This window comes from Mustelus asterias, chromosome 9, assembly GCF_964213995.1.
Source record: "Mustelus asterias chromosome 9, sMusAst1.hap1.1, whole genome shotgun sequence".
Taxonomy (NCBI): domain Eukaryota; kingdom Metazoa; phylum Chordata; class Chondrichthyes; order Carcharhiniformes; family Triakidae; genus Mustelus; species Mustelus asterias.
In genome coordinates, this window is record NC_135809.1 from 118,924,186 (window position 1) to 118,939,976 (window position 15,791).

Below are 15,791 nucleotides of genomic sequence, written 5' to 3' on the forward strand. Positions count from 1 at the left end.
AGAATCTCCCACACGTTGTGCAATGTCAGCATCCCATTTGCTGGCCAGCCCAGGAGCCCTGTAGTGCTGCCCCCACCACGGCCTGATACCCCGTCCCCGGCCATTCTGCCCACCCCAACCCCTGTCCCCGCCCCCGCAGCGCCAAACCCCCACCTCCCAGCAGTTCAGACTCCCCAGCCCGCCCCGATCGCTGCCCCCATTGATCCCAATGCTGAACGGCAGCGGGATCCCCCCATCCCCGTCCACACTGATTGCCCCCAAAGACCAAGCCTGCTTGGCACTGCTCCATGCCCAATGAGCCCAGTGGGTATGGGCACTTTGCCTCTTGGATAGTGGCAGGGGGCACAGACTGGCACCACCAGGGTGCCCCTGCCCAGGGGGCGCACAACTTTTTTCCCTCCGCTTCACTCCACTCCAGCGGGGTTGGGCTGCTAGCTCCCTGAAAGTGGGGAGCAACTGTGAACCCCGCTGGAGTGAAACACTCTGACAGGGGGGGAGAGGCTAGCGGGCTGGAGAATTCAGTCCTGGACCCGCTAACAACATTTAAATGATATTTAAAATATCATTTAAATACTAACCCCACTGATTTCCGGCGCATAACACACTACACCAGAAATCCAGCAGTGGGAGACGCTAGCGAGACATGAACGCCCGCGGGAGCCCTGTGAATCACCCTCTGCGTGATTCTCCCGGCAGCGGGATGGGAGAATCGCCCTCCCAGGAAATTTGCCATAAGAATCTCCTAATGCTATAATACTATATATGTGTGAACAAATGGACTGTGCCACTGAGTAATAATTCTATTACATTTATGTTCCAATGAAGAACTCCGCTTGTATCATATCAAATTTCAATCTGCTGGGCTTTGAAAGCTTTGATGCTCTGTTGTGGTATGATCTTGTCACAAAAGCAGTTTTCTAGTTTGTGATGCCATTATGAAAACTGTCTGTTTGATACACAAGCATAAGAACATTCTTGGTTTCTACATATCTTCTCTGGAGCTTATTTGTTACAGTTTCTAGTTGTGGTGTGACCTTGGTTGTAAGAATGAGTTCCTAATTTTTGAGGGACATGGTTGCTTCCATAGGAAACAATGGTAATTATTGGAGAGATGACCCATGGCCAGTCTTAGATTTTCTAGTAGCTGGTTCAGATAAGTATTGCCAGAAATATTGAAGCAGGTTAACTTATAAAGCAAGGATAGTGTATATGTTGTTTTTATAGGGGCTCAGAGTACAAAAACAAGGAAGTTGTGCTAAACTTTTATAGACCGCTGGTTAAGGCTTGGCTGCGGTACTACAACCATTTTGGGGCACCAACTTTGGGAAAGATGTCAAAAGCCTGGGAGAAAAAGTTGAAGAGATTTGCTGGAGTGATGCTAGGGATGAGACTTCAGTTGAGAGACTGGAGAAGCTGGAATTGTTTTCCTTTGGCCAGAGTAGGCTAAGGCGAGAGTGGAGTTCAAAACGTTGATGTATTTTAAGTAAGGAGAGACTATTTCCTCTGGCAGGAAGATCAGTAACCAGAGCTCATTGATTTAAAATGATAGGCAGTTGAGATATTCCTTAGTGCATTGAGATGTTAATACCTGATATGGATAATTTGAAAAGGTGGAGGAAGTCAATTCAACAGCAGCATTCAAAACTGAATCGGACGGCAGATGCCTGGAAACATCACCACCTGCAAGTTCCTCTCCAAGCCACACACCATCTTGACTTGGGACTATATTGCCATTCCCTCACTGTTGCTGAGTCAAAAGTCTGGATCTCTCCTTCACAGACTTGCTGCATTTGCATAGAGCCTTAGTGAGATCACACCTGGAGTGTTGTGTACAATTTTGGTTTCCTTGCTTTATGAAGGCTATACCGGCCATAGAGCAAGTGCAATGAAGATTCACCTGACTGATCCCTGGGGCGATGAGATTGTCCTACGTGGAGAGATTGAGGAGTTTGTATGCTCACATCCCTGGAATGAATTAAGATGAATCCTTCACAGTCCATGAATTTCATCCCATCTAAAATGCTTCTAGCTTTTTATACAGTAGTTTTTAAACTAAAACTTCACAGAATGCAGGAACATACTGTGGTATTGATTGGAAGTTGGACTAAATGAGTTGAGCAGCCTTTTGAAGGATGGTCATCAGTTCACTTTTTCACTACAGAGAACATTGGTTGTTTATCTTCAACACATGTAGAATGTGTCATTCCAGAACAGCATTGGTGAAATTGCCTTTGAATTTCAATAACACTTAAACATAAGCTTACTTTGATCTCTTGCAGATGAGATGTATTTGCCACATATGAGAAAAATTGATAGTATGCTAAATGAAAACAAGAAGAGAATGATTTTGAAATTCCCACTGGAGCCAGCACTCAAGGTAAGAACCTTTTCAAAACCATACTTGCCATTCTCTGAAAATTATGCAATATAGCTGTTCCATCCACAACTGCATGGTTCTAGTACTTACAAAGTACTTAGTTACTGTGCCTAATGGTGTTTGGGAACAGTGAATTATAATATAATTACTGATAGTTCTGAGGTTTGTCTACTGGAACCTGGGGGAGAAAATCTGTTTTGATGAAAACCAATTGCAGATACAGTGTCAAAGTGACCTTAGGAACGAGACTGTGCTGGATTTCGAACCTTCTGGATTTTGGGTGGTTCAGGGTAAGCTGGGTTGGGTTGGGTGAGGTCAAAGGTCGCATGGAGCACAAGAAGATTGTGCACAAGCAACAAAGTGGATAACTAGTCCGGCACCATGGAACGTCAAGCTGAATTGTTCAGGTAAGTTTTTTACTCAACTAAAATTGATGCAGGGTGCATCTATATACATCTGGCTTTTGGACAACTCCAGATTTTGGGCAGCTGAATTGGACACTACCTATATTTCTGCACATGACATTTAGTTGATCGTGCAACATTGATTTGATATTCTCTGATGGTCCATAACTGAATTCCATATTAAAATAATGAAGCTTTCAGGTTATAGGTCAAACAGAATGACATATTTCAGCATGATCCCCACAATTATAAGTAATCTTCAGAAGCAACCATAGGGGAGGTTGTGGCAGAATATTAAGAACGTGATATAAATCTACCGGAGCAAAATTTGAAGTTTTTTTTTCGAAGACATTCTCCTGAAACTCTCCTATAGTCTGAAGATCTGGTCTCAGTGATCATCATTGATTTGTACTTTTTTTAAATACTCTTGTTCAAATGTAAAGTTGTATTTCTGAATATGCTATTAAATAAAAACAGCTAATTGCCAGCTTTTGTTGCCTTCTAATTGTGCATGTTAGTATGTGGTCTCTTGGGTGGCACATTAAAATGGCTTCCCTTTTTTTTCTCCACAGAATGTATTGCAGCAAGTTTCTGTGTCCCATGTTCTGTTCCCATGTTCTCGGATCAATTTGTAACTTATTTATTTTAATGCGTTTGATATGGAATTTGTGTGGGCTAGTCAAAAGGTTGTTCCAGTGCCTTTTGAGTTTATTTCAATGATGTTGACAGTATTAATAAAAAAACTAAAACCAGTTATACAAACATCAACATTATATCGTAAACTAACCTGCAAAAGAAGATTGAAACTGTGTGAAAATACAAGGAAATAGTGTATTTTTAAAATATAAGTGATGGAGGTTAAATCAATCACACAAATTCTACAATCAACTGCAGAGCTACCATCACTTATGATACTCCCTTCCTCACCTTTCCCCAAAAGTCTGCAAGGTGGTTCATGTTGTTCTGCTCCACATTATGTTGCCCCAGCATATACTTGAACTTGAATAAAATTGAGAGCTTTACTTTTCTATTAATTATGGCCTTTATTTGGGATTGAATCATAGTTAAGACTTAGTGCCTTGTGCCTGAAAAATCGTTTGGAATTAAATACCTAATCATCTAGAAGTTGGAAGTAATTCTGGCATAAGATTACTGCAGGTGCAGGTAGCTACATGGGAATATGAGGTTGTGGGGATCTATCTCAAAAAAGGACAGGACTGAATACTAAATATTCCTGGATACAAGTTGCTCAGGAAAGACAGGGAAGGAAAGGAATGCAGGAGGAGTGGCAGCACTGGTTAAGGATAATGTTACAGTACTGGAAAGAGAGGATGTCCTGGAGGGTCAAGAACAGAATCTATTTAGTTAAGAAACAGCACAGCAGTGCCATTATATCACTTTGTGTATTCTTATAGACCACCACTCACTAATGGAAAAGATGTACAGGAACAAATCTGAAAGAAGTTATAGAGGGATGCAAAAACTATGGAGTCGTTATTATGGGTGTTTTAATTATCCTAATATAATCTGGGCTAGTAATATTGTAAAGGGTGGAGATGTAGCGGAGCTGCTCAAATTGTTCTGGAGAATTTTCTCAATCAGTCAAAAGCAGGAGGAGATTTTGCTGGACCTGGTTCTGGGGAATGAGATGGGTCAAGTGGATAAGTATCAGTTGGGATGGGGGGGGGGGGGGGGGAGACAATGGTCATAATGGTTTAGGTTAGCTATGAAAATCAACAAGGAACAATCTGGAGTAAAAATCGTGGTAGGGCCAATTTCAATGGAACAGGAATGGATCTGTCCCAAGTTAATTAGAACTAGGTAAAATTAATTGAACAATGAGCTGCCTTTGAAGTGGAGATAATTCGGGTATAATCGATGTACATTTTTTATGAGGGAGGTAAGGTAGGACAAACAAACAAAACTGCAGCTCCCTGAATGACTAAAATTACTCAGGAAAAGGGTGCATATGACAAATGTCAGATTGATGCAAGTTAAAAGCATGCGAGATGTAAAAAATTCAGAGGGGAAGTAAAAAAGGGAATAAAAACAGCAGAGAGTATGGAAGGACATTGGCCAACATAAACAGAAATGCTAAAGTCTTCTATAGTCAATATAAATATATTAGTAGTGCAAGTATGGTAAAAGAAGGAATAGGGTTGATTAGGGACCAAAAAAAGAGATTAATGCACTGAGGCAAAAGGGCATTGCAGATGTTCTAAATGAGTACTTTGTATCTGCCTTTACAGAAGAAAAAGGTAATGCCAGAATCATGGTGAATAAGGAGGTAGTTGAGAAACGGTATGGGCTAGAAACTGATGAAAAGGTATGAGGAAGGCTGGCTGTAGTTCAAGTTGATAAGTCATTAGGACCAACTAAAATGTATACAAGGATACCGAGGGAAAGAAAGGATGGAAAGTGTAGACACAAGCCACATCTTCAATTCTTTGTTAGTATAGGGCTGGTGCCAGAAGGCAGCAGAATTGCAAAAGTTGTACCCTTCTTCAAAAATGTAGGATAAGCCCAGCAACTAAAGGCCAGTCAGTTTAACTTGATATTGGGAAAATGTTCAGGAACAATAATCCAGAACAAAATTAACAGTCAATTGGACAAATGAAGATTAATTAAGGAAAGCTAGCCTGGATTTGTTGCAGGCATATTATCTTTAACTAATTTGATTGAGTTTTTGATTAGGTAAATTAGAGCATTGATGAGCATAGTACATTTAATATGTGTACATGATTTCAAAAAGTTGATTGATAATGTGCCACATAAAAGGCTTGTGAAGAAAGTCAAAGCCAATGGAATAAAAGGAATAGTGGCCACAAGGACACAAAGTGGGCTGAGTGACAGTAAATAGGGTACATAAGAACATAGGACTTGGGAGCTGGTACAGGCCATTCAGCCCTTTGAGTCTGCTGCACCATTTGATAAGACCATCGCTGATCTGACTGCCCCCAAAACCCTTGATACCCTTGTCTGTCAAAAATATATCTAACTCAGGTTTGAAGAAATCCAATGACCCAGTCTCCATTGCTTTCTGGGGAAGAGAATTCCATATACTAGCCATCTCCCCATAACATTTAATGGCATTACCTTTGCTGAAAACTCCCACTATCAACATCCTGGGGTAACCATTGACCAGAAAGCGAACAGGACTGGCCATATAAATATTGTGGCTACAAGAGCAGGTCAGAGGCTGCGAATCCTGTAGGAAGTAACTCGCCTCCTAAATTCCTGAAGCCTGTCCACCATCTACAAGATGCGTCAGGAGTGTGATGGAACACACTTCATTTGCCTGATTGGTACTCAACCACCACCTATAGCATTCGCTCCTTCCACCACCCACACAGTGGCCTCTGTGTGTACCACCTACAAGACACACTGCAGCAATTCACCAAGGCTCCTTTGTCAACACCTTTATGCAACCATTACCTCCTGGAAGATCAAGGGCAGCAGATGCAAGGGGAACATGACCACCTGCGTGTCCCCTACCAAACCACACACCATCCTGTCTTGGAACTATATCGATGTTCCTTCACTGTTGCTGGGTCAAACTCCTGGAACAATTTTCCTAACAGCATTGTGGGTGTATCCAAACCACATGGACTGCAGCCATTTCAGACCGTAGCTCACCACCACCACCTCATGGGAATTAGAAATTGGCAATAAATGCTAGCCTAGCCAGTGATGCCCATATCCCATGAAAGAATATCTTAAAAAACTGTTCCTACTGTTGGAAAGCAAGAAGCAGAGGACACTGGTAATGTGAGGAAAACCCTTTACGCAGTGATTTATTAGGATCTAAAATGCACCACCTGAGAGTGTGTTGGAGGCAGATTCAATTGTGGCTTTCAAAAGGAAATTAGACAAATGAAGAGAAAGGATTTGCAGGGTTATTGGGAAATAGAGTGGGATCAGCTGCGTTGCTCTCACAGAGAGCTGGCAATGACATGGAAGGCTGAATAGCCGCCTTCTGCATATTGTATTCTATGAATTTTGGTTTTGTTTTGTTCTGCAGACTGCACTGGAGAATTTTCCTGAACTGACAACTTGTGCCTCAGGAGCAAAGAACAACAATCCCAATATGTCCAAAATTAAATTGAGTGGTAAAAGTTACAACAAGAAGACGCTCCAATCATTAAAACAGAATGCTAAGGGCCAAAAGGTAAGATCTTCTAAGTCTAATGTACTTTTTCCCACAAATGGATGTATATTCTACCACAGGGGATCAGGCAACTGTTTCAACAAATCTTTCAAAATCGCTACAATAATGCGGTTAAAATTATTCAGCTCATTTTTTTACCATCTTCTACTATCACAGCTCCTAAAAATAATCACATTGACGCTTAAAAAATCTCTTTGAAATGCTCCTAAATATGTCACCAAGGAAAATACTTACATGCATCACAGAATCTTGTAAATTCATGTAATAGAAAGAGGCCATTGTGTCTGTACCACAATCCAGCAGTCCGGCTCTTGGTTTTGTAGGTTTTGTCATGCTCAGTGAAGGCATGTCCTATTCATAACTTTAAACCTGGTGAAGCTGCAACACAAGACTACTTGCGTACCAAACAGCATCAGTAGCAAGTAATAGAGCTAAGCAATTCCACAACTAACAAATCCGATCTAAACTCTGCAGTCCTGCCACAGCCAATCATGAATAGTGGTAGGCAATTAAGCAATTCACTGGAGGATGAGGCTCCACAAATATCCCCATCCTCAATGATGAAGGAGCCCAGCACATCAGTGTAAAAGATGAGGCTAAAGCATTCACAACAATCTTCAGCCAGAAGTGCCGAGTGGATGATCCATCTCTGTCTTCCCCAGAGGTTCTCAGCATCACAGACCAATTTGATTCATTACATGTGATATGAAGAAAGGGCTGAAGGCACTGGATAGTGCAAAGGCTATGGGACCTGACCGTATTCCAGCAAAAGTACTAAAGACGTGTGTTCTAGAAATTGCCAAGCCCCAGCAAAGCTGTTCCAGTACAGCTACAGACACTGGTATCTACCAGCAACGTGGAAAATTGCCCAGGTATATCCTGTACACGAGAAACAGGACATCCAACCTGGCCAATTACTGTCCTATTAGTTTTCTCTTGGTCATCAATAAAGTGATGGAAGGGATCATCAACTGTTATCAAGTGGCACTTGCTTAGCAAAAACCTGCTCACTGATGCTCAGTTTGGGCTCCACCAGGGTCACTTCATTCCTGACCTCATTACAGCCTTAGTTCAAACATGGACAAATGAGCTGAATTCCAGAGGTGAGATGAGAGTAACTACCCTTGATATCAAGGCAACATTTGACCAAGTATGGCATCAAGGAGCCCTAGCAAAATTGAAGTCAATGGGAATCAGAGAAATTCATACCTGACACAAAGGAAAATCGTTGTGGCGACTGGAGGTCAATCACCTCAGTTCCAGGACATCACTGCAGGAGTTCCTCAGAGTAGTGTTCTAGGCCCAACCATCTTTAGCTGCTTCATCCATGACCGTCCTTCTATCATAAGATCAGAATGGGGATCTTCACTGATGACTGCAAAATGTTCAGCACCATTTCGTGACGACTCGAGTACTGAAGCAGTCCATGCCCAAATGCAGCAAGACCTGGACAATATCCAGACTTGGGCTAACAAGTGGCAAGTAACATTTGCGCCACACAAGTGCCGAGCAATGACCATCTCCAACAAGAGAGAATCTAACCATCGCCCTGACATTCAGTGGCAGTTGGTATTGCCATTACTAAATTCCCCATCCTGGATGTTCCCATTGACCATAAACTGAACTGGACTAGCTATATAAATACTGTGGCTACAATAGCAGGTCAGAGGCCAGGAATTTTACGGCGCATATCTCACCTCCTGACTCCCAAAGCCTGTCCATCATCTACAAGGCACAAATCAGGAGTGTGATGGTATATTCTCCACTTGCCTTGATAGGTCAGCTCCAACAACACAAGAAACTTGACACCATCCAGGACAAAGCAGCCAGTTTGATTGCTACCCCTTTCAAAAACATTCAGTCCCTCCACCACTGACAAACAGTGATAGCAGTGTGTACCACTTAGAAGATGCCCCCACTGCAGGAACTCACCAAGGCACCTTAGGCAGCACTTGCCAAACCCACAACCACAAGGACAAGGGCAGCAGATATCTGGGAGCACCACCAGTTGCAAGTTTCCCTCCAATTCACTCCCCATCCTGACTTGGAAAAAAATTGCCGTTACTTCATTGTTGCTAAGTAAAAATCCTGGAGCCCCCCTCCCCCGCCCCAAAAGTACTGTGGTTGCATACCACATGGATTGCAGTGGTTCAAGAAGGCAGTTCACCACCACTTTTGCCAGGGAAACTTTGGATGGGCAATAAATTCTGGCCTAGTCGGTGACACCCACATCCCATAAATGAATTTATATAAACATGGACTTCACTCAGTAAATAATTTTCTAGAACTGTATTTTATTTGAAAATGGAACGTCAATGAGACTGTTAAGATGGCTGCCATGGGTCATGTGACTTGCAGTTTCTGCACAAAGGATAAATTCATGTTTGAAAATGCCTCTGGAAAGTTCTCAAACGCAAATGGCTATCTCAGATGCAAGGGGACCATCTTTACCTGCTCAGTGGAAAAGATCCAACAAACAATGACCACCAATTGTGTCAGAGGCATGAGGATGGAATAGCAAATAATGTCTTCCAGTGAGTTGATTGTAACTGGTATATTAGTTTCTTCATCCGCTCAGACGAAGGGTCAACCAGACTCGAAACGTTGGTTCTATTCTCTCTCCACAGATGCCATCAGACCTGATGAGATTTTTACAGCATTTTCTGTTTTTGTAACTGGTATGTTGATGGATTGTCAATCATTCCTCATTATGTATCAATCACTCTGGCTCCAAACCATTATGTGGAAATTGGAACTTGCCATCCTATGACTGAAACTAGCTTCTGATGCTAAATCATTTATTATTCCAAGACCAGAGAGAAACTCAGTCACACTACAGCAACCAGGGCTGCAGAAAATGTAGGAAAAAAGGCAGTAAAATGCCTTTTTTAAACCTAGAGACTGGCATCAAAAAGATGGCCCAGCCTGATTCCTACTCCAGGTCCACCTATAAATAAACTTGATCTTCTGATAAGAAACTATAAGTGACTACCTTCGCGATTTGCTGAACATCTATTTTGAAGGAATCCAACAATTTTGATGTACGACTACAGTTGCTGAAATCACCATCCTTTTGGAGTGAAAATGCAATCTTTACCAGGTCTGCGACAACTGTTCTTCCTACAACATTCCAAGCATGTGAACTATGAGTGATTGTTCTGTTCACAACTTGTAAAAATGCATTATTCTGTGTCTTTGTGTGAATGTGTAAATAAATAAATCCTCTTTATTTAAATCTATGAAAGCTTAATGCTGTTATTTAAATTGACCGCACACACTCTGGGAGCTAAGAAATGCATACATCTTCCTTTCCACAACCACACTGATAATGGACAGTGAGGGAAAGGTTCAAGAGTTTCAATTCTCACCCAGCTCTTTCCATAACACTTTATAGGTTCCCGCACTTCAAGTGCATATCAAAGTACTTTCTAAATACAGTGGAGGTTTCTTCTGCTACCACCCTTTCAAGAAGTGACTTCTAGAATCCAACCATTCTTCAAGTGAAAAAAATGTTTATCTCACCTCTAATCTTTCTACCAATTATCGGTATCTTAAATCAATTTCCCAGATCTTGACCTCTCTGCTAAAGGAAATGGGTTCTTCCTACCCAATACACCTGGACTCCATACAATTTTATACTCCAATTAAATCTCCACTCAGCTTCCAGAGAAAACTGTCACAGCCTATCCAGTGTTTCCTCATAGCTAAAATTCAACATTTCTGGCAACATCCTCGTAAATCTTCCCTCTGTAGTGCAATCACATCCTTCCTGTAATGTGCTGACCAGAATTGTATGTAGCACTCTAACTTATTTCGATCATGCAGTGCTGAAGATGCGGTGAGTAGAAAATGTGGCAAAGAAGCCTGAACTATTTCAGATAATTGCAATGATTTCCCATATAAATTGCTCAGTTAATATGATAAAGTATAAAAGTACATCTATTGGATGTCACCCCATTGCTGTTACTATCTGATTAGATGGCTGCATTATACTGCATTCTAACCATATCCGGTGGCTGAATGATCAATTCACACTTACGACTGAATTTTAAAATTTTGTTCTGTATTTTAAACTTAGGAATTCACTGTAGATCAAGAGAAATTGCAGTGCTGTACTTTATATCACACACTTCATCACTATAAATATCACACCTACCTGATATGCAAGAAAGAGGTGAGTATTTAATATTCAGCAATATTTGTTTTTAAGTTGGTGAAATTCATATAATCTTGTTAAATTGCAACAAAGTAAAGAAGATCTAAGGATAATTCTATAAATCCTGGATTTAAAAATGGAAAGTTTGGCATTTCTTACAAAAATGCAGTTTATAGTTCAGCACTTGATCAAAGATGTGTTTTTTGATTTTGGTGCATCATCTGAGAGTACAGTTCTTAATATGTTTTCAAGTTAGCACTGTAAATTCAAATGAAGTACGGAAGTTCCACTGATGTTTCATACTTTATGGCGCTGCAAATATAAAAGTCAGTTATTTGTTCTGCGAAAGATTAAGTGATTTTCTAACAATTGATAGTTCCGGGTGTATGCATATTTTGTCTATCAAATATTGGGATGCTGTGACTGTAAATGAAGCAAATTGACCTACAAAAAGTTCAGTTCTCAAAAGTTTTATCCATTTCTATGAAAAGGTATATATCAATGCAAAGCTAAATCTGCTACATGCATTTGCTAAAATTTCTAATTCTTTTCAACGATTCTTTTGGGCAGGCTGCTTCCATTCTAAAACAGAATAAAGACCTTGGCCAAGTTGAAACAATCCAGCAATGTATGGAAAATGAGAAGTGGGTGGAGGACCTCTTTGAAAGATTTGGTGACCTTCTGACACAAGCACAGCAGAAGTGTTCATAATGTACATATGAGATTTTTTAACAGTCTTATCTATGGCACTAACAAAATATCATGAGACATGGAAATGAACTTTGGCACCCCAGTGATGCCAGGCTAGGCCTTTAATAGTGGCACTCATGAGCTTTGATGAACCTTGTATTTTGGTCCAAAGTTACACAGACATGGTGGCCAAGAAAACACATATTGATATTAGGAGTTTATTAATTATTATGTCTGTAACCACATTTTTATGATGGCCAATTTTTTGATTTATTTGTATTCTGTGAACTTGAGATATTGAGTAACGTCTGTTTCCAAAAAAAGAAAAAACATTAAAAAATATAAACTTTTGTGACCGATCAAAATGGCAAGGCATGCACTAAGTATATTATGATTTTCTTTATTATTGTAGTTTTAACACTTTAGGAAACTGTTTTGTTCAACAAGAAATTCTTTAAATTTGATTACCTGCCTCTTACTGACCTACAAGGCAGGGCAATCATATTTTTCTAATGTCTGCCTACCAAATTTCCATACATATTGTAAAGAAAGTTGGTGTGTCATGACATTCTTTACAGTAAATATGCCATCAGAAAATATATAATTTTTGTTGCTTTACAGACTCCTTTTACATTTGAAAATAGCAAGTTCAGGAAACTGGACATGGAGTTGGTGCAATTCTATGACTATTTGTGTCAGTTCTGGTGATGAAAATGTGATGAACACATCTGTTTTCCCTGTTTTGAAGAAAATTATTTTGCCTTTATACCCATATTTCTTTAAAATAAATTGTACATTTTATTTCATCAATAATTGTATTTTTCAGAGAAAATATTGTGGTTTGAATTATGTTCATTTATCTTTGTAACACACTTTGCATTGTTTCCAGTAAATTCTTTTCATTTATATGTTGATCACATTGTATACTTTATATACTGAGGTAAACTACTATTTCTGTGTTCATGTTAATACAAGTTTGCTTCAGTGTGTACCAGATATGCATATTGGACTAGTTTTGCCTTTTTAAGTGTAGCTGTGTTACACATTGCAATTATTTTCTGATACGTGAAAATAAATTTCCTACTAAACCTAAAGCCAAAAAAGTTTATATTGTACCATGAGAACTGTTTAACAATTCAGCAATATGTACAGCAGATTTGTAAATGTAGTTAAATTCAACTTGATTTTGACTGTTACTATGGATATTTTTTTCTACAACATTGTTACCCTGGCGGTTTATCTTTTGCTCTGATTGTTGCTTTCCATTTTATGAATCATGATGTTTTGCTCTACCAAATTAACCCTTAAACTGTGCACCATTTTTAAATGCCTCTTCCCACATTGTTTATTGCTCTAATTGTGTTTCTTAAATCATTACTGCTGTATGTTCCAGATAATTTGGAAGCAATAATGCTAAGTATTTCCCTGTATATTAAAAAATAATAACTTTGAGGTAGTCAGTCCATGTTGGGAATAGAACACTTTTCTACTTTGCGACCCAGTTTCAGCATCAAATGCTCCTGTCCTGAGATTCAGTATTGTGGAGTGGTGTTTGACATGGATTCAAACTTTTTACAGCGCCCAGATTCAACAGCAACAACATTTATATGCACCTTTATTGTCGTATAACAGTCCAACACACTTAATAGAAGCATTTTCAGGCAAAATGTGACATCACGTGAGGTATTGGGACATGTAACTAAAAGATGTTGCTTTTAAGGAGTGTCTTAAAGAAAAATTAAGCAGAGTTTTGGATAAGGAATGCTAGAGTTTAGAGTCAAAATAGTTGAAGGTACAAGAAAATTGGGAGGTGTAAGAGGCCAGAATGGAAAGAAGGTGAAATTCCCCAAAGTTGTTGGAAAGAGGAAGTTACAGAGATGGAGAGGAATGAGACCATGAATCATAAAAGAGAGGCTTTGTTTTCAAGTTAATGAGCAAGGCAATAGGTTAACTGGACTTAGTATGAGTTGGGATATGGGTAGCAGAAGATTCTGGGTGATGAGAGATCAACCAGGAGAGCATTGGAATAGTTGAGTCTGAACGTTACAAAAGCATGACTGAAGGTTTCAGAGCATATTGACTGACAGAATAAAAGCAAATTACTGCGGATGCTGGAATCTGAAAACAAAAGAGAAAATGCTGGAACATCTCAGCAGGTCTGGCAGCATCTGTAAGGAGAGAAAAGAGCTTACATTTTGAGTCCAGATGACCAGACAAAGGGTCACCTGGACTCGAAACATCAGCTCTTTTCTCTCCTTACAGGTGCTGCCAGACCTGCTGAGATGTTCCAGGATTTTCTCTTGGCTGACACAGAGATGGAAACTCAATATTCTGGAGGTGATGGAAAGCCTGTGGATTTGATTTACATACTGTAATTTTCTGAATATATGCCCCCAAATGAACAAATCTCAAATATGCCTTAACAGGTATAATCCACAACTAGACCTTTTGCAATCCGACAGTCAGTGACCCTTTATTGACAAAATTAGTGAGCAAATCTAGCTAAGCTAAAAGATTTGATGTCAAATTGACACATTATTTTGCATTGATAAGACATCAAAAATGCTACATTTTTGTTTTAATCAGTTGTCCTTGCTCTGTTTCTTTCGATCCTGTTTTATTTTCTTTCAAAAAAAATTCCTGGCAGAATGCACTTGTCAAAATGTCTGACCTGACCGTCCTATACCAGAAAAAATGCATTAAAATTTTGGAACTTGCATACTGCTTAAGAAGACTTATTGTTAAATCTTTTCATCTTGCATTCATTAGGACAGTTTGTAGGAATATCAATGTCAGGGAAAACAAATATATAGTGTATGAAAAGAGACATTAGTATTCTTATAGCCCTGATGAGTGCAAGATGAAAAGTTTAAACAAAAATGTATTTTAGCAGCAGTATTAAAGTTTCTTTTTTGCTCACCCTGCATCAAATATCGCAATAAGGCAAAATAAACTACGCTATCAGTCACTCATGGGACAGAATTTGCATATTTGTGAAAAGAGAGACATGTGCCTGAAGTTTTTTATCTTGCATCAATCAGGGTGAATGGCAAAAGTAATTTATACTACAGGAAAAAGGTTACCTCAACTCCAGTCAGGATATTGCCATGGAGAAAACAATGGGATCACCATACATTTAGGCAATTCAACAAGCATACAAGGCTTTTGTTTGCAGAGAATGGGTCCCTGCATGTGAATGTATGTTGCTTCTAGCCAGCATAAATTAGCCATGGTATGAACGGGACTCAAATTGATTGCGAGTGTAGCTATTAGCACATTATTCAGCAAGTGCTGTCCAATTTCAATATTGCCTCTAACGATAGGCATTTTGAGATTTACAAATGTGGGTTGATTGCACTCTGTCTAATATGGACAGCCAAAAGAACATGGTTCAATCAGCCAATTGGGACATATGGCCCACATACATGATGGCAACATCCTGTTGAAAATCCATGTCACTGAAGATAATAGAAGTTTCTGAAATCCATGGTGACAGTAGCAGCACCAAACTTCTATGTTAATGAAGCAGATAGACTTTAGGTATTAAACGACAAGATAAAAGTTTCAAGCAAGCCAAGGCCCCTGGATATGGAAGGATGGTTCAGCACTCTCAGCTTGAACAAAACATCTGGAATACATTCAATGTGAAGAAAGAGGATAAGCAGCCAGCGCTATAGAGATTTGTTTGAAAATCCCTTGTACTGCAAGAGATTTGGACCCCAAGACAAATCTTCAAAGCATTCTTCATGCAAATACAACCATATAATCAATGCATGTCAATTGCACAATGCCTGATGATTTTGAAGACAAGCTACATGAGTAGCAGCATTATATAAAAAGACAAGAAAAGGAACGCCACTATGGTGCCTCCCATGATGCCAACACGGATCAGATATTCACGTGATATTCTGTCACCTTTACAACCATCAATGAGAAAACAAAACATGCTTGGGGCGTATGGAGGTGCAACAAAGATGGCATCATATATCTTCAAGC

The 15,791-nt window shown here is 39.7% G+C and overlaps 1 protein-coding gene across 5 annotated transcripts in view; it reads left to right on the forward strand.

The window, feature by feature from the left end:
* The window catches only part of qser1 (glutamine and serine rich 1), a 151,849-nt gene extending 137,164 nt beyond the window's left edge, over positions 1-14,685 (forward strand). For 3 of the 5 annotated variants that reach the window (XM_078220944.1, XM_078220945.1, XM_078220948.1), the window contains 4 exons: positions 2,280-2,377; positions 6,803-6,949; positions 11,028-11,123; positions 11,676-14,685. In XM_078220944.1, the coding sequence (XP_078077070.1) occupies positions 2,280-2,377; positions 6,803-6,949; positions 11,028-11,123; positions 11,676-11,816 (482 nt within the window). In that variant the 3' untranslated portion in view covers positions 11,817-14,685. The remainder of the gene's footprint in view (positions 1-2,279; positions 2,378-6,802; positions 6,950-11,027; positions 11,124-11,675) is intronic. The other 2 variants (XM_078220946.1, XM_078220947.1) reach the window with 1 other exon arrangement.
* Positions 14,686-15,791: the final 1,106 nt, after the last annotated feature.